The sequence below is a fragment of the Haliotis rubra genome, unplaced genomic scaffold (assembly GCF_003918875.1).
Source record: "Haliotis rubra isolate DU_JTF1 unplaced genomic scaffold, ASM391887v1 Scf112, whole genome shotgun sequence".
Taxonomy (NCBI): domain Eukaryota; kingdom Metazoa; phylum Mollusca; class Gastropoda; order Lepetellida; family Haliotidae; genus Haliotis; species Haliotis rubra.
In genome coordinates, this window is record NW_025765026.1 from 1,176,872 (window position 1) to 1,199,299 (window position 22,428).

At 38.0% G+C, this 22,428-nt stretch overlaps 1 protein-coding gene across 1 annotated transcript in view; it reads right to left on the reverse strand.

The window, feature by feature from the left end:
- Positions 1-575: 575 nt before the first annotated feature.
- Positions 576-22,428, reverse strand: part of LOC124289638 (ceramide glucosyltransferase-like) — a 67,735-nt gene continuing 45,882 nt past the window's right edge. Inside the window, 11 exon segments of the mRNA XM_046726247.1 lie at positions 576-3,076; positions 4,043-4,232; positions 5,007-5,093; positions 6,446-6,624; positions 8,652-8,767; positions 12,193-12,294; positions 12,743-12,845; positions 14,383-14,451; positions 14,453-14,525; positions 15,531-15,649; positions 20,110-20,308. Coding sequence (XP_046582203.1) covers positions 2,885-3,076; positions 4,043-4,232; positions 5,007-5,093; positions 6,446-6,624; positions 8,652-8,767; positions 12,193-12,294; positions 12,743-12,845; positions 14,383-14,451; positions 14,453-14,525; positions 15,531-15,649; positions 20,110-20,259 — 1,380 coding nt within the window. The 5' untranslated portion in view covers positions 20,260-20,308 and the 3' untranslated portion in view covers positions 576-2,884.

Genomic DNA, 22,428 nt, shown 5'->3' on the forward strand with positions numbered 1-22,428 from the left:
AAGGATCCAGTGACTTCTCTGACTTTCACCATATTTTGATTGTTAAAACAAAAATACAATTTTGCTTAATGACCTAAACTTACATCAGTTTTGCACAAGATGCATGTTAAGAATCCCAGCGGATACTTGACTTAGAATCATTTTTAACAATAAGAGAGTGATGGTTTAATAATGGATTTTGTTACACAGCTAAACATTGTCTGATAACATATCTGGCTGAAGAAAACTGAGAATAAATCCATTTCGGAGGACAAACTGTTCAGGGAAGTAAAAGCTTTGCAGGTCCCTCAAGACAACATACAGAATCCCAGAAATTGAACAGTTTTTGTGCACAACCATTTCAATTAAGGCATATGGGTGAAAAGAAGCCTATTTTGTTTCAGCCTCATTTGCAAAAGCAAGACACCACACTAATTTTTGACATTCAAAGCACTAAGGTCACAGGGCCCTGCCTGGGGAACAACATATCACCATGCCCATAGTCTGTCTCACAGTCCCTGAACCACATTAATTTCCCTACTGCCAAGCCCTCTCTGCAGTGCTAAAGCCCTAAATAAAGCAAGTCTAGATTTCCTCTGAATCTCTGGTCTCCCTAGGGCTCCTTTTCAATATAAATGGGCTTGTTTGTTACTATCAAAATTATATATATTCAGAGACTAAGCCTTAGTCTACCATGCCCACTACAAGAATCTTTCAGTAACACTTAATGGGCGTTTGGATGATCATCTTCCTAACTACAATGATTACACTGGTAGTGACCATATGGTTGTATGACTGGATACAAATAACTAAATCAGTTCTCTTAACCCACTGTAGTCAACTGTGTACACAATGATTCACTCAGCATAGATACGACCTTTATCCTTTTGTTCATTGAATAACTCTTATTACATCCCTTGCTTGATAACATGACTAACAAACTGTAATAAAGAAGTTTAACAGTCATTCTGTTGTGTCGTTCGTTAAAAACAATATCATTACAAATTGTCCACCGAATTACACTATTCCACTTTTGAATGGGAAAATTTAGTAAAAATTTTCAAAATATGTAATATATATATATATGTGTTTGTGTGTGTGTGTAAATATATTTAACTAAGCTCAAAAGTATATAATGAGTTCCAGCTCATTCTTTAATTCAATGTTAATCACATTCCATAAAAAATAATATAATTTGTGTATTATCCTCTTTAGTTTATACTAAAACCTCTCCGAACCAAACTTATTTTTTGCTAACAATAGACTAATTTAACTGTTAAAATATATATATGATATAATACATGATAAAAATGCTGTTTTAATTGAAAGAGTGTCCATTTTCGACATCAGTCATAACATGTAATGTAAGATATATAAAACTACCATACAATCATGCATTAAAAAAACCCACACCCTTCAACTACAAACATAAAAGCAGTATATGAACATCAGTTTTGAAAACAACACCTATGTATACAGGATAAAATTGCACCTGATCTGGTATCATTATTCTGATCAGAAAAGAATCTGGGCAGGGAACATTTCAGCACATCTTGACGATTTGGAAATTAACAGGCCTAACGCCTGAACTTAAACTGTCCTTTGATTAAATTCTACTTTACAATGCGATATTGCTATTCAACGCAGCAGCCAGAATGGACAATTGCAGTTGTTATTATTAATACATGAATGACAGACGAGGCTTATTTGTAAACCTTCTATACATCAGTTATTACTCATGCAACCCCTTTTATCACAATCACATCTCTTTTATACCTCTAAAGCAAACTTTTGAATATCATGATCATCATGAGATGATTGCCAGTTCATCTTCTCATGTTATCCTCAATGTTTCCTCTCCCCTGACTTTTTTATCACAAAACATTTTAGTTTCTCACTAGCATTTTGCCATCACTGATCTTTGCCTTTTCAGTTTTTTTGTATTACTCCTGTAGTCGATCATTTCCCTTCTTTAGCTGATTTTCCAGCCATGTATGCAACAAATATACAGAACTGAGACTTCATAAACAGTAACTGTTAACAGCGGTGACTTTTAGATATTTTCAACAATTTCTACAAAAATACTGCATTGACAATACCATAAGGGTGGTTTCCCATGGCAAACTGTGTTTATTGACTTCACTGTGGTGCTCAGTGCCTTCAACTCTTTCTTCAGATTACACAAACTGAGCATGGTGACTGGAGGACAGAAACTACAAGAAACATTGAACCTAAAACACAGGTTCCCTTGTATCTGTTGCCTTCAATCTCATGTCTTTCAGATTTAATACACAAGGTGCGTTGACAGTAGGTTGAGAAGCCTTCAAGAAACCAGTTCTTGTGTATTTATGACTTTCAGTCTGATGTCTTTCAATATGAATACACAATGCCATTTGTCTTTCTGAAACCATACAGAAGGTTGATACTGTGTGTCATAGGTTGGAGAGCTTTAAAGGAATGTTGCAGATGCACTATTCCATCTGTCCCCTTCAGAATGATGGAGCCTGCACATCCAGGAGAGGGATAACCGGAAGTACAGCTGCATACTTCTAATATCCTACAGAGAAGCTCATATGCTTGTTATGTATGTGGTGGTGACAAGCAACAAACATCAAGTTCAGAAACACCTGTCCTTTTTGCCATGCTTATGACAACAATGTAACAATGTCAGAAATGTTCTCAGCCAACTGACCTGAGATGACTACAAATATCACTGTTGAGCTTCACTCCTCACATTCTGTAGATTTTCAGTTTTCCTGAAATGTTTATTAGCCATGCTTGCATGAGACACAAACTCAACAAATACAGTTAAGTCAATACTTGTCCAAAACCATGGTATCACCTATTGATATATGCTGCCATTTTCACTGATGCATGATGGACCCGTTTCTTGGGTAAGGAGGTGTTACAAGACTATTGATGTCGATCTGTCTTCAGAGATCTCGGTGTGGCCTCCACATTTGACCCAGTATGTGCGCCGACCCCACTTGATGGTGTGTGGTTTCACGATAGCAGCCAAAAATATGAATGTAGAAGTAAATTCCCTAACGAACCAACCAAATATGTACTCCAACTTGCTGAAGGCTACTGGGCCAACCTGTAAATGAAAGTTAAAACAGATATGACATAAGAGAATTATTATTACAGTCTGCAACTTCAGTCACTGATCCAGTAAAATTTATTGAAATTGAAATTGAAGAGCCATGACTGGACTCAAATGCTTTTGGCACAGATATGTATTATAAAAATGGATAGATAGAACAAATAGTTTTAGTGAGTAGCTTAATGATGCTTTGAATGGTAGTTCGGGTATATCATAATAAGCATGAAAGTCTTAGATGAAGCACATCCTAGATAAAACCACATGCTTGGGTATGGTGTTGACAGGCCAAGGATAACAATGAGAAGTAAAACACAGACTGGAAGCCATGACCAGTGTATTCATGCAGACTGGTTCGATGACATTCAACACCACAATCTGTGTCACTTTAGACCATCAACACAAATGCCATGAATGATACCTTGGTTGGAAACAAACCAATCATTGATGAATCTCATAAATTAAAGAGAGTGAATGCTTTGAACAGTATTCAAGTTATATCAAGGTGCATCAGCTCAATGGGAGACAAAAGCCTGAAGAGACGCAGGTCTCACATGTTTACCACTTTACTGAAACACACAGGGACGGTTATGGTGCTGACAAACCTAGAACCATGGTCATGGTGAACCAGGCTTTGAACCCACAAGCATAGTTTTCTGGCATGCCAGGGGATGAAACTCTGCTAAGTGAATTACCCATGTTGACAGAAATAATTACTCTCCTTTGTGCACTAGACTGACTGACTGAGTTTAGCTTTACGCACTTTTAGCAATATTCCAGCAATATCACGGAGGGGGACACCAGAAATGGGCTTCACACATTGTGCCCATGTAGGGAATCAAACCCAGGTCTTCGGCGTGACGAGCCAACGCTTTAACCACTAGGCTACCCCACCGCCCCGTGCACTAGACAAGGGGTTTGGAAAAGTGGTGGCAGTTAACACATAATCCAGTGTACACTTACCTGAGCATTGTGTAGAAGCAGGTAGTCCAGTACTAGCATTCCAAAAACATGAGCAGCAAAGAAGTAGTATGGGTTGAAGCCAAAGAAGTGATACTGGCACCATGCACCATATGCACCCAGAGGGAAAACATCAGTCATTGGCTCCAAAATGCTTACAACAGTTAGCATGTTGATCCTCAGACGCATCCATCTGAAGTAACAATATCTTTAGACTTTCAAATTTCTCACAAAGATTTATTAAAGAATACAAGTAACAACACAATACTGTCTTACAAAAACAACAACAACAAAAACATGGTTCATCGATAATGCCTGTAACATGTGGGTTCCAGCAACATGTGGGTTCCAGCAACAAGTGGGTTCCAGCAACATGTGGGTTCCAGCAACAAGTGGGTTCCAGCAACATGTGGGTTCCAGCAACAAGTGGGAAAAAATGGCAAGACAACAGATCAGGGGTCAGACTTGGTGTGTGGTTGACAGTGAGTCATCGTACCCGACGGTGGGGCCTGTTGTTCACTAATTCACATAACTGTTTGAAATATTGTTTGTGTGGTGTTAAACAACAAACAAAAAACAGTAAAGGGGGACTAAGTTAAGACAACCTGGCAGTCCAAGCAAGCGACCAAAGCGGTACATATTGTGATGCTTATCTTATGATTAGCCCGATGACACAGCAATGATGTCTGACGCATGAGACAAGTTTCAAGTCTAGACCAAGACTGAAAATAGTCTTCACACCCTGGAGCAAAGAGTCCCTTTAGTAGCTGACATGGATTTTGGTCTTGGCAACAGGGCTAAAAGGGATAACTGATATTCTCTATGTGTACTGTTTTCTATAAGTGCCCTGACATTAAGTGCACTTGTACGCCACCCGATATTCCCATTACTGATTACTGATAGCCTTACGTGTGATTTATGATCCAGACAACAGTACATTCTCCAAACTAAAGAAGGATAAACTTACCGAATTAAACGATCAACTAGTCCACAGTACGATGTCCCCCCAACATTCTGTTGAGCAGGAAATGATGATAAGACCAATTTGTAGCCTCTGCAAAAATACACATCAAGTTTCATATGCATCATCAAAATACATGTCAGTATGTTGCTTACCATTGGTTAACTTCTCTTTTAGGATCAGGAAGAACTTTTCTGCCCTTGAATCACTACAGGAGCTACTGTACATAATTGTATTACTGACACTGGAGATGAAAATGAAAAGAAAAGAAGAAGAAGAAACATTGGATATTTTTCTTTTCAACAAAATCCCAGTGAATAACGAAAGTATTTTTAGAATGTTCATAGTTCATTAACATTTCCTTTATTAGACCTTTACAGCTGTTCTCTGATTGTGATACATTTGTTAACATTCAGTGAGTGAGTGAGTTCACTTTTACGCCGCACTCAGCAATATTCCAGTTATATGGCGGCTGTCTGTAAATAATTGAGTTTCAACCAGACAATCCAGTGATCAACAGCATGAGCATCGGGAACCGATGACATGTGTCAACCAAGCCAGCGAGCCTGACCACCTGATCCGTTAGTCGCCTCTTACGACAAGCATGGGTTACTGAAGGTTCATTCTAACCCGGACCTTCACGGGTGTGAACATTCAGAATATGACTTAATGTACATACATGTATATAGGAAACATGACACTATTTGGATCTCCTGGGAGCAAACTGGTCATAGTATATATATGGCTTTCTATTTCTGATACATTGCTCATGTATTAATCAACCATGTTCAATATAACAATTCAAAGACACTAGTTTTAGATAAAGTTAACTTTCAGTCAGATGAGCTGAGACTCAAGATTTCTGGAACACTGCAGCATAATGTCTAGCATAATCCAAAATATCACCTTATTCTTAGAGCAGCCTAGTTTTTATTTCATATTCCAAACCTACCAAATGCAAAGTGTTGATCAATTAACATGGGACAAACAACTGCAACTGATAATCATTAAGGTATTATTATTGAATTCACCACTGGTTGAACTGATCGAACTGAGTTTTCAGAGATCAAATATAATGATTAAAGTACATTATTACCATTGATCTCTCACAAAGGATATTTTGGACACATACTGCACACAGGGGCGGAGACAGCTTTTTTCAGAAGGGGGAGAGGGCAAAGAGAAAGAGTGCAAGTTAATTTTCACCCATTTTCACGAGAGTTTCAATGGTCCTTTAAAAAACTTTTAGGACAAAAGGGAGGGTGCATACCCCCCTCTGGATCCACCCTGATAGGTCTAAGTATCTAAGTTTCAATTTTGTCAATTTCAAATATGAAACTTTGAAGTTGAAACATTAATGTGACATTATGAATACATGTGCTGTGGATTATAAGAGCGAAAGAGCAAACAGACAGCAACACCACAAATCAAATGTCACCACTTACTTTTCATGGATGGCTTTTGTTAGGAAATAATCCTCCGCCAAATATTTTCCAAACCAGCTGAGTCCATTGAGCTGGTCCAGAATAGACTTTTTAAAGGTATAAGACATGCCTGTCACACAACACAAGTTCATCAGGTTGAATGCCAGATAAAAGCGCTGCAGAGCACATCCAAAATATATCTGAAAATACATAAAATAACACATCCCTTTTATTTTCATGGTTCAATAATATGAATATAAAATAACTTTGAGTCACCAAATATAATAAGCTTTTGGGGTCGTTTGGTTATGTGTGAAAAATGTGGGTTGGTCAATGTTTAAGGAAGGACAGCTGACTATCACAGATTTCCAGCTTTATGGTAGCAGTTTTTACATTGTTCAATCTGGGCAATAAAATTCAGTGACTGTCATCATAAGCATTGATCCTTGCAATAACATGAATGAACCAAGTCAGGAAGCTTGACCGATCCTGTTTGTCACCTCTTACAACATGTATGGGTTGCAGAAGAACAATTCTAACACAGATTTTCATGTTTTATCACTGAAATATATGCATCATGTTGCATCGTTAAAAGAAAAGTATATGTAGCTTTATTCTCTTTGAGAAGGTGGCAGTGACCTGAGACTGCACAAAACACACTAAATTAGGATTATTTAAATAATCAATACCCTAGTTGTTATTTTATAATTGTATGGATTTTGTTGTGCATTATAGTCTTATCGTCTACATGATCAAAGACGGAGCAGTCAGACCATTTTTATTTAGTTATCTGATTCTGGCACTGGGCAGAGATTGGTTGAATCCAGTAGTAAGACTGGAAGACCAATAGTAATACATGGTCTGAACATGTCACAATGGAATCCCTTCATGCATATGTCACTATCACAAACTTTGATATTATTTTATCTTGCAAAATATCCAAGATAATCCAAAAATACAATTTACCACTACCCTGTCTTTTAGTTATGCAGAGCCTATTCTGTTCTTAATCCAGTTCATCCACATTGCAGTATATTGGCATATAAGATACTAAAAAAGCCAGGCATAACCTTTCATGGCTTCTGTCAAAACTCTAGCAGTCGCTCCTTCAATGCTGCTCAAATGTAAACTGCTTGTACACAATCAGTACTTGTATGTTGAAGTTGGAGAATATGGGCTATTGACCATTTACAGACTGGTAAATGTATGAATCAATCAATGCAAAGCAACCCCTGATCGTAGCCTTACCAACAAAGTGGCTACTGTATTGAGTGAGAGTGTTGTAATGCTTCAATTCTAAGAGTCAGTTGAATTGAATTATAAGATAAGCCAAGCCCTCTTACAATATGCTGGTCTGGGTCCCTATACACAAGACGTTTGTAAGCCTATGTTAAACTATAGAGTCTCCTGAGTTACGACAGGTCACAAAGTTACGAATGCTTTGTTGATCGAGACAATGATTTTTAAAGCAGTAACATTCAAAAGTCACTTCAGGTGTTTCTTCCTACCTATCACATGATCATTACAGCTTGCAAACCAAATAACCACTGCAGAAAATACAATACAATTGAGATTATAAGATCAATTGTATGGTGAATTTTAGCCTGGTCTAAGTTTGTAAACATACTGAGAGAAACAAATAAAGGAACACAGGAAAATTCAAGTGTTCCTTTAATATTTTCCAGTTTTCATCACCAGCTTGGAATAGCTGTGGGAGGAAATCTGAGAATAAATAAAGGATCACTGCCATGAAGTGGCGTTCCCTTATTTGTTTCCCTCAGTATATATTTTCATATGGATTATTACCCAGGGCAGTCTAAAGTATGAAACAGCAAATGTGTAGTAAAGTACCATAACATTTGTCTTCTGCTTATATTAATTAAGGATAGCAATTCGAAATAAGAAAGGTTTTGTTATATAGTCTGCACTCTGATTTTTCTTCGGCATAAATTTGAACATGATCGAGCAAGTGTCACCTTTACTGTCGCCTTATGAGAATGATGAATTGCAAAGTAACTCAAAATTGAGAATAATTTATTAAATGTCAATATGGTAGATGGTGATGAATATTTTTTGGTGATGGGTAATTTTTATACCCATCACTAGTTGTTTAAAGGAGTGAGTGACCTCATCTTTGAAGCCAAGGCCATCTGTCATTCATAGGTGTTATTTACCAGTAATACAATAACATGGTTACTTTCTTTCATATGTTTAACGTTCAACTTACTTTTTCTATGCATGAGCCAAAACCTCTATGATCTAGAGTGAACGGCATCTGATGGACAAGCCCAACATTTGGTTTTTGTAGCTTGCACACCATATCCATGATGATATCAGTTGAAGCTGAAAGGCATCAATTAGGACAGGATTACAATGCATTCTCTATTGTTCAGTGGTACAGTCATTTTACTGTGTTAACAGCAAACCTGTAAGACAGCTAACCCCAGATCTCTGATCCCCAACAAGTGTTGAAAGCATAAGTTTGATCAACACCACACTGGTTTGACCACATTCAGTCAGAGTTTATTCATGTTGGGTGTGTTTTTTCACACAGTATTTAGTGGAGCAGACAATCTAGTGATTGTTATTGTGAATCAATCCATGCTGTTGGGGTAGGATAACATGAATGTGAGTAAGTTTTAGTTTTACGCTGCTGTTAGAAGTATTCCAGCAATATCACGGCGGTGGACACCAGAAATGGGCTTTACACATTGTGCCCATGTGGGGAATCAAACCCTGGTCTTTGGCGTGGCGAGCGAACACATTAACCACTAGGCTACCCCACGATAACATGAGAACATGCTTTACTTGCAGTAAGTATGGTAAGGTGTCAGTTGACCCCATGATAACATGAGAACATGCTTTACTTGCAGTAAGTATGGTAAGGTGTCAGTTGACCCCATGATAACATGCTTTACTTGCAGTAAGTATGGTAAGGTGTCAGTATGGTAAGGTGTCAGTTGACCCCATGATAACATGCTTTACTTGCAGTAAGTATGGTAAGGTGTCAGTTGACCCCATGATAACATGCTTTACTTGCAGTAAGTATGGTAAGGTGTCAGTTGACCCCATGATAACATGCTTTACTTGCAGTAAGTATGGTAAGGTGTCAGTTGACCCCATGTATGGTAAGGTGTCAGTTGACCCCATGATAACAGAACATGCTTTACTTGCAGTAAGTATGGTAAGGTGTCAGTTGACCCCATGATAACATGAGCTGCTTTACTTGCAGTAAGTATGGTAAGGTGTCAGTTGACCCAATAACATGTCATGTTTACTTTGCAGTAAGTATGGTAAGGTGTCAGTTGACCCCATGATAACATGAGAACATGCTTTACTTGCAGTAAGTATGGTAAGGTGTCAGTTGACCCCATAACATGAGAACATGCTTTACTTGCAGTAAGTATGGTAAGGTGTCAGTTGACCCCATGATAACATGAGAACATGCTTTACTTGCAGTAAGTATGGTAAGGTGTCAGTTGACCCCATGATAACATGAGAACATGCTTTACTTGCAGTAAGTATGGTAAGGTGTCAGTTGACCCCATGATAACATGAGAACATGCTTTACTTGCAGTAAGTATGGTAAGGTGTCAGTTGACCCAATAACATGAGAACATGCTTTACTTGCAGTAAGTATGGTAAGGTGTCAGTTGACCCCATGATAACATGAGAACATGCTTTACTTGCAGTAAGTATGGTAAGGTGTCAGTTGACCCAATGATAACATGAGAACATGCTTTACTTGCAGTAAGTATGGTAAGGTGTCAGTTGACCCAACTTGCAGTAATAACATGACATGAACATGCTTAACTACTTGCAGTAAGTATGGTAAGGTGTCAGTTGACCCCAATAACATGAGAACATGCTTTACTTGCAGTAAGTATGGTAAGGTGTCAGTTGACCCCATGATAACATGAGAACATGCTTTACTTGCAGTAAGTATGGTAAGGTGTCAGTTGACCCCATGATAACATGAACAACATGCTTTACTTGCAGTAAGTATGGTAAGGTGTCAGTTGACCCCATGATAACATGAGAACATGCTTTACTTGCAGTAAGTATGGTAAGGTGTCAGTTGACCCCATGATAACATGAGAACATGCTTTACTTGCAGTAAGTATGGTAAGGTGTCAGTTGACCCCATGATAACATGAGAACATGCTTTACTTGCAGTAAGTATGGTAAGGTGTCAGTTGACCCCATGATAACATGATAACATGCTTTACTTGCAGTAAGTATGGTAAGGTGTCAGTTGACCCCATGATAACATGCTTTACTTGCAGTAAGTATGGTAAGGTGTCAGTTGACCCCATGATAACATGAGAACATGCTTTACTTGCAGTAAGTATGGTAAGGTGTCAGTTGACCCCAATAACATGAGAACATGCTTTACTTGCAGTAAGTATGGTAAGGTGTCAGTTGACCCCATGATAACATGAGAACATGCTTTACTTGCAGTAAGTATGGTAAGGTGTCAGTTGACCCCATAACATGAGAACATGCTTTACTTGCAGTAAGTATGGTAAGGTGTCAGTTGACCCCATGATAACATGAGAACATGCTTTACTTGCAGTAAGTATGGTAAGGTGTCAGTTGACCCCATAACATGAGAACATGCTTTACTTGCAGTAAGTATGGTAAGGTGTCAGTTGACCCAATAACATGAGAACATGCTTTACTTGCAGTAAGTATGGTAAGGTGTCAGTTGACCCCATGATAACATGAGAACATGCTTTACTTGCAGTAAGTATGGTAAGGTGTCAGTTGACCCAATAACATGAGAACATGCTTTACTTGCAGTAAGTATGGTAAGGTGGCAGTTGACCCCATGATAACATGAGAACATGCTTTACTTGCAGTAAGTATGGTAAGTTGTCAGTTGACCCCATGATAACATGCTTTACTTGCAGTAAGTATGGTAAGGTGTCAGTAGACCCCATGATAACATGAGAACATGCTTTACTTGCAGTAAGTATGGTAAGTTGTCAGTTGACCCCATGATAACATGCTTTACTTGCAGTAAGTATGGTAAGGTGGTCAGTTGACCCCATGATAACATGAGAACATGCTTTACTTGCAGTAAGTATGGTAAGGTGTCAGTTGACCCCATGATAACATGAGAACATGCTTTACTTGCAGTAAGTATGGTAAGGTGTCAGTTGACCCAATAACATGAGAACATGCTTAACTTGCAGTAAGTATGGTAAGGTGTCAGTTGACCCCATGATAACATGAGAACATGCTTTACTTGCAGTAACAGCTTTACTTGCAGTAAGGGTAAGGTGTCAGTTGACCCCATGATAACATGAGAACATGCTTTACTTGCAGTAAGTATGGTAAGGTGTCAGTTGACCCAATAACATGAGAACATGCTTTACTTGCAGTAAGTATGGTAAGGTGTCAGTTGACCCCATGATAACATGATAACATGCTTTACTTGCAGTAAGTATGGTAAGGTGTCAGTTGACCCAATAACATGAGAACATGCTTTACTTGCAGTAAGTATGGTAAGGTGTCAGTTGACCCCATGATAACATGAGAACATGCTTTACTTGCAGTAAGTATGGTAAGGTGTCAGTTGACCCAATAACATGAGAACATGCTTTACTTGCAGTAAGTATGGTAAGGTGTCAGTTGACCCCATGATAACATGAGAACATGCTTTACTTGCAGTAAGTATGGTAAGGTGTCAGTTGACCCCATATAACATGAGAACATGCTTTACTTGCAGTAAGTATGGTAAGGTGTTAGTTTGGAGTACATACCTTTGATTCTGCTGGTACTGATCCACACATACTCGTACTGAGCAGCATCATAGGCAGGGGCCATGTTGCGGACCATGGGGTTGATGATGCCATTTTTACCACCTGAAAAAAAAAAGACATCACGCAGCTACACTAAGAGCAACAATATTTGTGAGTTGGGGTTTAGACTATTGTCATCAATATTCCAGCAATATCACTCTAGTAAGAAATCGGCTACACGCATAGTATCGATGTGGAGAACCAAACCAGGGCCTTCAGTGTGTCAAGCAAACACTTTAACCACTAGGCAGTGTTTAAGACAAAGCATGAGAGTCAGTGATCTTTGTTGCTATTACTTCAGGGTTCAACATTTCATCTGACACTGACTGTGATCTTAAAGTCCTGAAGATGTACATTTTAGGTATTGGCATAGAAGGACATCATCTATGATGATAAGATCACAAAAATGTTTTGCCTCTTTTGGTAGACACATGTTTTTTATGAGAGTGGCATAATGGTTAAGGCTGAAAATTTGAGTTATCTTCTCTAAACACCAAATGCTGCAATGTACCTTTGAATAACTTGCAATCCACCTTAGGATAGTTTTCACAGAGTCTGTTGACAAGATCAACAGCTGGATCCTTTTCATCATTAACACAACACAAGAGCTCAAACTGAAACAAGAGAAGCATGTTCATGTCATACTATACTATAAAACTCACTTCCACTACTTTGAACAAAATGTCAGTTCTGTCATAGTGCGTTAAGTTAATGTTGGGATGGAACAAAGGTGTACAGGTGGAAACATTTAGTTCTTTGGTTGACCCAAAAGAGCATGGAATAATGCAAAACAAATAGTATATTACAGCTTCACACCATGTACAGTACAATACAAAACATAAGTCCAGCCAACATGGCCTTGAAGCCACTGATATACATATGTCGAACAGTCCACTTTCAAGAGGAAGTGTAAGTGAAGTAACCATAAACATTCCATCATGCCTCGAACTGTAAAATTAAGATCTTTATGTCCTACCTCAATGTAAACGCCACATACTGTTTTGATTCTTTTGAACAAGACTTAAGCAACAGCATTTCCCCAAAGATATAGCCCATAAGATACAAGTGGTTGTGTCATGTAACATATGTTATATTTGGGATAACACTTTCTGGGATTACACTTTGTGGAAGTCGCAGTGGGTGAGCGGGTTAGGCAGCTGAGTTTGTGTGCTGGTGATTTGATGCCTGACTGTGAGGGTATGGGTTCAAAACCTGGATGGGACTCAACCCCAAAAAGTACTAGAATTTGTACTTTACTAAGAAAGTGTAATCCCAAATATAACATATGTTACATTTGACCACTTTCTAAATGGCATTGTGTAATCATGGTTGTGTCATACTATTATACAAATTTTCATAAACGTCAGGTTTCATTCCACAGACTGATATTATTTACTTAATGGTAATTCCTTACTGATTCTGTCATTACTTTTGCAGTAAAAGTTGATGGAGCTGATAGGCCAAGAATCATAACTGATGCAAATTTAAAACTACTGGTACATATTGATTACAAGTGAATGGGAATGGGATACACCAACTGTCTCCTCAAGCTGTTTCTAGGGAACATATGTATGAATTCATGAACAATGTTCAGAAGAATATAAAATGACTGAGTGAGTTTGGTTTTATGCCGCTTTTAGCAATATTCCAGCAACATCACGGAGGGGGACACGAGAAAGGGGCTTCACACATTGTACCCATGTGGGGATTCGAACCCGGGTTTTCGTGTGACGAGCCAACACTTTAACCACTGGGCTACCCCACCACCCCTAATATAAAATGAACTTTTGTATCAAATATCTTAGCCACTTCATTCAACTTTGAAAGAAAAATGTCCTGTTAGCAATTTGTTCTAAGTAGTCCAGGACCTAATAAGATTGGTCATGTCTCCAACATCTATTAGGGGTCATGCACGTGAAACACGTCACCTGTCAGACATTACATCAGTTGAACCTACGCCTGGAGTGAGTTGATCAAAATAATCACGAAAAAATAATGATAGTTATATAGGTAACTTTTTAATTGGCCATCCATGGAGAAACATGAAGGTACATGTAAACATTTTTACATTGAAATGAATAACAAAAACATATCTGCAAAAACTGCAGTCCCAAATGTTAGGTTGACAGACTAAAGAGAACTGGTACAAACCTTTGGGTACTTCATAGTAAAATGACTCTCCAGGTTCTCTTCCAGTAGTGGGTCGACGCCCATCAATGGGCTTGATGATGGAGACTCCAGGGAGGTCATCTCCCAATACAGATGGGTCAGACTTCCGATACCAGTAGAACCGTCTAGCAAGAAAGACCAATACTTAAATACCATACACATACAAATAACAAGCTAACAGAATCATTAACAGAGGGAATTTTTGGATTAAAAACCATAACAAGCAGCTCCAGGTAACTAAGGGAAACAACTTATCAAGTGTATCATACAACACGACGGCACCTGAAACATGAGGAAAATATCATAGTCTCGCCTAGGTTCCGATTGGTCGCTGATAAGTAACATGGATACAACATACAATTCACCCTCTGAAGAAGTAGATAGGGCTGTTACATCTTTTTGAGTATTTGAGCATGGGTCAAGTACAGATGGAATCAAATCCCATGCCAAGGAGCCAAACACAAGAGATAACATTATCAATTAGCATGGAGGAGAGAAAATCAGTCTTCTGGACACATTTGATGATGCAATGAAAGAATGGTATGTCAGTTGTATGGCATATTACCACCTTGACCTCATGTCAGGTTTTGAAACACAGGTACTAGAGTCCATCAAAGATGAGATGACTTATAACACAGGTATCCCCATCATTCAAGTATCCATCATTCACCTGATGAAGGAGTAAGGATATACTCCGAAACGTTGTGTTACTCATAATAAAGAAGTTGACATCCATAAAAACTCTCTTCCTTATAAGACAAGGCTTACCTTCCAGTGAAGCAGATGGGAATGAAGTATATCTGGAGACTGGGATGAGGCTTAACCTTCGATGAAGGAGATGGGGGATGAAGTACAACTGGAGATTGGGAGGAGGCTTACCCTCTGATGAAGGAGATGGGGGATGAAGTACAACTGGAGATTGGGAGGAGGCTTACCCTCTGATGAAGGGAGATGGGGGATGACGTACAACTGGAGATTGGGAGGAGGCTTACCCTCTGATGAAGATGGAGATGGGGATGCAGTACAACATAAGACTTACCCTCCAATGAAGGAGATGGGGATGAAGTACAACATAAGACTTACCCTCTGATGAAGATGGAGATGGGGATGAAGTACAACATAAGACTTACCCTCCAATGAAGGAGATGACGACGAAGCACATGATGGAGCAGTAAAACACCAAGCCCAGGATCCCGAGGATAAACACAATATAGGAACATGTCTGAGCATCCAGGACTTGATACATTTTCTGAAATAATACAGGCAAACATGTCAGCCTCCATACACAAATGAACATGATAATCTAGCATCTAATCAGTCCACGATCACAAGTATCCCAAACAAAGAATATGAATCTCAAACTACACCAAGAGGTTTGAAACAATTTGAGTGAGTTTGGTGAACACTACATTAACATCATTATAGTTTTACCATGGTAAGTCACCATTACGTGGACGGAAATGCCAAAGGATATAGTGACAAACCAAGAAACATAATCAGAGTGAATCTACACAATTCTACAAACTGGGTCAACACAGACTGGACCATTCAGCCAGTAACCTCATGTAGCCTTGCAATCAGGAAAATTATTAGCCTACTAACACATTTCTATAAAGATGAAATATAACTGTTTGAAGTATGACTCAAAACAATAAAAAGTTAAGATTCACCTGTTTGTGCAAGTAAAGAAAATGCTATTGATTTTTAATAATTAACCTGTGAATGAAAACCATAATTTAATAAGAAGCATGGATCTATCAGCCCAAACACCCCCCACCCCAAACTGGCTTTACCAATTATATCATTGATGCATACCTACCTAATTATACTTAGAAACAATCAGCACAGAGGACGAAATCTTCATATACCTTGCAAGCACTGGACTCAACCTTGCTTAAATAATGCAACAGCAACTTTGCTATTCTGATTGATGAACAGAACCATTGTTGACTATGTAACTAAACACAATGTTATGATTTCCTGGGGATATGGATACTGAGACAATCAACAAAAAACATACACACTATGATTACTACGCTCATGAGACCAGCAGACCTATTATCAGTGTCACCAGATTCTTCCTATTGTCCTTCCTGGTGCCGGGATGAAACACTCTTCACATACACACAAACGTTGAATCATATCACAAGACCAAGGGTCAACTACATGTTTCTCTTCAATATGTTTCATCTTAACGTAGACATTACAAATCTCCACTGGTACATAGTCTGAGTGACTGATATATGAATAAGAGAGAAACGCATATCAGAGACATGCAAATGATGCTAAGCTTATAATAAATGTAAAGATGACATCAAGTGACTTAAAGTTAAACGCATGTAGGCAAAACATGTCTACACTGAATGCACCCTTACCTTATTTATGACACATTTTAGAAGGTCATACTTCAAGGCATTATTAAAACTTGCAAATGACAATGGTAATCAATGCTATGTTTGAAGGTAATATAGGAAAGCAAAGGTAGCAGAAATGGGTCATAGCAAGTGGAGATTGTAAGCAGCTAAGTTGTAGCTTAGGTTAACAGTGAGAAGGGCTATCTTGTCAGGAATTGTTTTATACAGTCTGTTACTAGAGGCACATCTTAACACAGAACTGGGGTAGTTTGTATCCTTGTCTAAAACATTCAGCTAGTAACAGATACATGATCACAAATCAAATCTGATGAATACGGGTATACTGGAATTTATTGTAATTATGAATATAACCATCCTCTTACAAAAGTTCACATGACTGAAAAGTTGAACTGAAATTATGAAATTTAGAAACTGATTCTTGAGTTTGAGAAAACAACACAATCTGCAACCAGCTTCCTGTATATCATGTGCCTATTATGTATGCTTTGTGACTATAAAAACTTCCAACAAAATGGAGGATAAATTTATTAAAATATAAAATGAGGGGGAGGTAAAGTCATGCATTAGCAAATTCATTACTGAAATCAGCCCAATACCCATCTGAACAAGTAACAGTCTCTATATTAACACAACATCAAATGAAGATTGTCTAAATGCAACTTTGGGCAACTCCACGTTAGTTATTTGAGATAATCACTCAACAGATTGTGATAGCTCTTAAGCCTCCAGCACATTATGTTCTCAAAAAGCTGAAATAGTGTTATGAAAACCATAATTACAGGCAATTTGTATGCTTGACCATCATAAACTGCATGAATATCAGTCACACAGACAATCCGTTAAATCATCAGTGCCGCTTCATAACGTTATTCACTGTCATCATAAATCTTGCATCATGGTTGTTGTTGTGGACAAACACTGCTTTTCATAAAGGATAAATTGTGGCTAAATCGTTTAGTCTACTTGCCAAAGCTCGACAACCTATATTGCATTCAACTGATTTAATCTACATACTACTTGAATGAAGGTAATGAACACCTGACACTTTCATATTGCTATAGTTAATCTGTTAAGCCATGATAATTTACAGCAACATGAAAGAATCAGGTGTACCCTCACTTATTTTGAGTAGTACACACAGGCTATTATAAGTTGAGCTCAATATTAAGTTGAACAGAATTTAGCCAGCCTCTAGCCTCACCTGAGTTGATAAGTTGAAGTTGATAAAGTACACACATAACCTGCTTGATTAGTGATAATGTGAGGACGTGCCTTCAGAAACCTGTAATGTCACTTTGGTTCTTGACATAGATAACAGACTGGTCCGATTACTACCACTGAAAGATACAAATATTTTAACTTCACACTCCACACGGTTAAATAAACACAGCACACAACTTACTTATTAATTGTGTAGTGAAAACGGGTAATAGGACGCAATTCTACATCCACATGTCTCCAGCAATCCAAGGTTGTGTATATTCACATACACAAATGATGTGACTGTGCATGAGTGTGGTGAGATCTCATTTAACAAGCACAGGATCTATATTCCAGTGTCTTATGCACACAGCCTGTCTTGATTATACTAATTAGGGCAAACCCGTGTCAAATGACATTCTGCTTGTCAGTTATTTTCCGTGGAAGGAAATTAGTGCCACGGTTTATTTTTTCCCTAATATCCATGTAGATAATACTTTCTTCTGCTTAGAAGATATTTTCATCCATGTAGATAATACTTTCATTTACGTAGATGATGCTTACATCTATGATATTTCTACAAACATGATACTTAAATATACAACATGACATCATAATAAGGTCATGGTATTATTCAGTATTGAATTATTGACTCGAAACCATATCTTCTCACGTAATTGACAATAGTTCCTGGTCTCTTTCATGTAACTTTTGCCTTAATTAATAATGACTTCTTCATTTGACTTTCAACCTTGATTTAGATGATTCAAGGTTTGTTTATATTCATATCAGAATGGACTCTCCATTAGCTGATAATACAATTCTACCACATTATGTATTTTTTTAAATGTGTCTTTCATTCTGGACAGGCTCACTCCATCGGTCATTTCCTAACTAAAATTGGTGAGGAATTCTACATGACTTGATTTTCCTGACCTCATGGAATGACTTTACTATAACACAGGTGAACGTCTGACAGGAAACATTTTGAACATTCCTGTCACTGGACAGTTAATCATCATTTTCATCTGATAAGTTCACACATAAAAATGTCAGAATCCTTCTACACAGCTTGAAATTAAGCACAAGAGTAAAGGGTCCTTCTCATAGTATGATAAATTCAAATCTACAGCAGTAGCTAACTTCATGGGCACTAACACTTCCTCAATGGCACTATTTTTCATTTGTTGGTTGGTTTGTTGTTTAATGCTGCACTCAGCAATATTCCAGCTATATGGCAGCGGTCTGTAAATAATTCAACACCATGAGCATCGTCTACACAATGGGGATACAATACAATGACATCCCCAAGTCAACCAAGTCAGCGAGCATGATCACACGATCCCTTTAGTAGCCTCTTACGACAAGCATGAGTAGCTGAAGACTTCACGAGTCTCCAGGTAGGCATATACTGTGCATTCCTTTGTTACATAATGATAGTCAACCTAGATGTTTGAAACATTTGTAACTAAAGAATTGGGCCACCTTCATGAGAACAGTTTTTGTCAAAACTGTTATTATTTACAAGGGTCTACAAGCATCATCCTTTCTGGAACCAAGAGATGGGGATGAAAGTAATTGGAGTTGACTGTTCTATAGAATAATGTGACTGAGGAACTAAAATCTACTGCACTAAAAATACAGTCTGTTTTGAAAATGTTAAAGTCTACAAGCCCACTCATGGTGTGTATGAGTATGGTTCATAATTATCAATAGATTTTTGTGTTATTATACAGACTAAACAGAACAAACATTTAGTTGACACAGGCTTTGGGATAGGTGCTAGTCACAGACTGAATACAACGGCTACTGTGAAAACCACTGTGTCAGTTTATTATTCTCCCAGGGAACAGTGCAGGGAACACAATGCCATATCAGAAAGCTGTGATGAACAAGTATTAGAGACCTTCAGTAAGAAGGAATTGTTTAGTAAATGTAAAACGCAAGCAGAGCTTGGGGGAAAATGCAAACAGGTCTGAGTAGTTGAAAGATACTTGAAAACTAGTTTGGGGAAATATGACACAAAAATTAGTCAGTGGAGACATGAATAAGCAAGGTGAAGCAAAAAAGCTGGAAGCCTCACTACAAACAAAACAAAGTTTCCTCTGTTGAGAAGTGCAGACGTCAGTCTCACCATGCAATGTTGCGGCAAGTGATGGAGGAGTAGGTTGGATACAGAAGATCTTTCACTTGCACCCGATGCTGCCTGTTCATGCATACACCATGTACACAAGTCTAGAAAGGTACATGCAGTGGCCTGGGCACATTCTGAACTCATCAACATCCCTGTCTATGTCCGCCATGTAATTCTAGTCTGGCTGGATTTACAACACCTGGTAGAAGGATGGGTATTTGTTATATTACACTGTAACACTGTCATGTGAAACACAGCATATATCATACACTTTCACAAGCAAAGGATGACTAACACTTTCTGTGAATAATAATCTATAATATTTATTCAAATTCCATGACTAATCCTCATGTGACGAATTCAGATGACATACATATTTTGTTTAATGGTGGTTACCAGCTTATGACTGAAAATCTTGTGGAAGTTAAATGTAGGCATTTGTTCAGAAAAGTGCAGTCCGACGCAAATGGATTTTGTTCTAAACAATAGTGAGTTAGTGAGTAAGGTTTACGCTGCTTGTAGTCGTAATCCGGCAATATCACGGCGGGGGACACCAGAAATTGGCTTCACACATTGTACCCATGTGGGGAATCGAACCCGGGTCTTTGGCGTAACGAGCGAACGCTTTAACCACTAGTCTACCCCACTGCCCCTTTCTAAACAATATAACTTTCAACAATGTTTTCACTCTAAACAGCACAGTTTGTGAAAGTACTGGCCTTGACCTTAGTGTTGTACATATATAAGGCAGTTAAGATATCAAACCTGACCTTTACCATGATGTTATGATGACATCACATTCGTAGGAAGTAAATTTCTACTGGCAAAGCCTATGAATAAATAACACAATGAAATATGTCAGACTTTTCAAAAGGTACCATAACAGCGAAGTAATAAATGGTCATATGTTGCCACAGCAAGTACAATTCATAGCAGTGCTATGAAAGAAAGTTACAAAGTCGCCGACTACTATAATTGACACATTGTGTGTGAGGCCTATAAACTTATTGAACACAGCTGTACTTTCGGTTTCTCATGAATGAGTCAAATATCATTCATGATGAACACAGTATACTATGAAAGTAACCATGGTAATGTAATATTGTTGAAACATGATATAACTAAGTTCAAATTAATTCAGTAAATTTCTACTTTTGCTTATATGTGCCAATATATTCCATTTGTAAAGAAACTCAAGTGTGTATTTTCTGGCGTGACACCATGCATTACTCAAAGGTAACATAAGTGTTAAGAAAAGATGGCACTGAGACAACTAGACTTACATAAGTCACAAAAATATTGTTCAATTAAAAATATATTTATTCTTAAAATAGAAAATACAATAAGCCCAGGGAAAAGTTAAATACCAGGGTATAGTCATTATGGACCTGGGCAGGATTCATATCTGAACGGGAAACAAAGCTCCTAGCTTTAGACTATTGAAATATGGATAAGTTCTTTCTTCACAGAATCCAAATCTGGTTTTTATGGACAATAATTTTGACTTGCTTGATGCACGAAGCAACACCTATTGGTCGATCCAAGAATGAGAAGCTGTATATCTTAACAAAGGATACACAATAAAGGGGTAAAGCTAATCGGGCTTGTTTTTGTTGTATTTGTTGTTTTACGCTGCATTCAGCAACATTACAGCTATATGGCGGCGATCTGTAAATAATCGAGTCTGCACCACACAGTCCTGTGATCAACAGCATGAGCATCAATCTAAGTGACTGGGATACACACGGACATGTGTCAACCAAGTCAGCAAGCCTGACAACCCAATCCCATTAGTCACTTCTTATGACAAACATGGGTTACTGAAGGCGAATTCTAACCCAGATCTTTTTTATTGTGGTAACTAATACATGCACTTACAAGACTTAAAGCAAGAAGGTGTTATGAACATCATTATCATTCACTGTAAAATACTACACAGTATCCTTTCAAAGACTTCAACAGGTGATAACAAATATATTCAATAAAATGTAAAATCAAGAGATTAATTATCACTAGACATGATGATCTAAAATTCAAAGTGTAATTTCTGTTCTGCTGGACATTGTTTTATCAATATAAGATATAAAAACTACTCGTTTGTCTTTGTAAACTAAGTACAAAACAACAACAATCTTTCTACATGTGATTTGTGTGAATGAATACCCACCCACCAATATAACTCTAAAGAATTGCAGTGCATTGATCAGACTAGACTCAGACAAGAACTACCAGGGACATTTCCAAATGACGCCATCTGATGGGCAACCACCGTTCTTATTGTCCGATTGTTTAGGCTGAAGAAATTATATGCATAAGCAT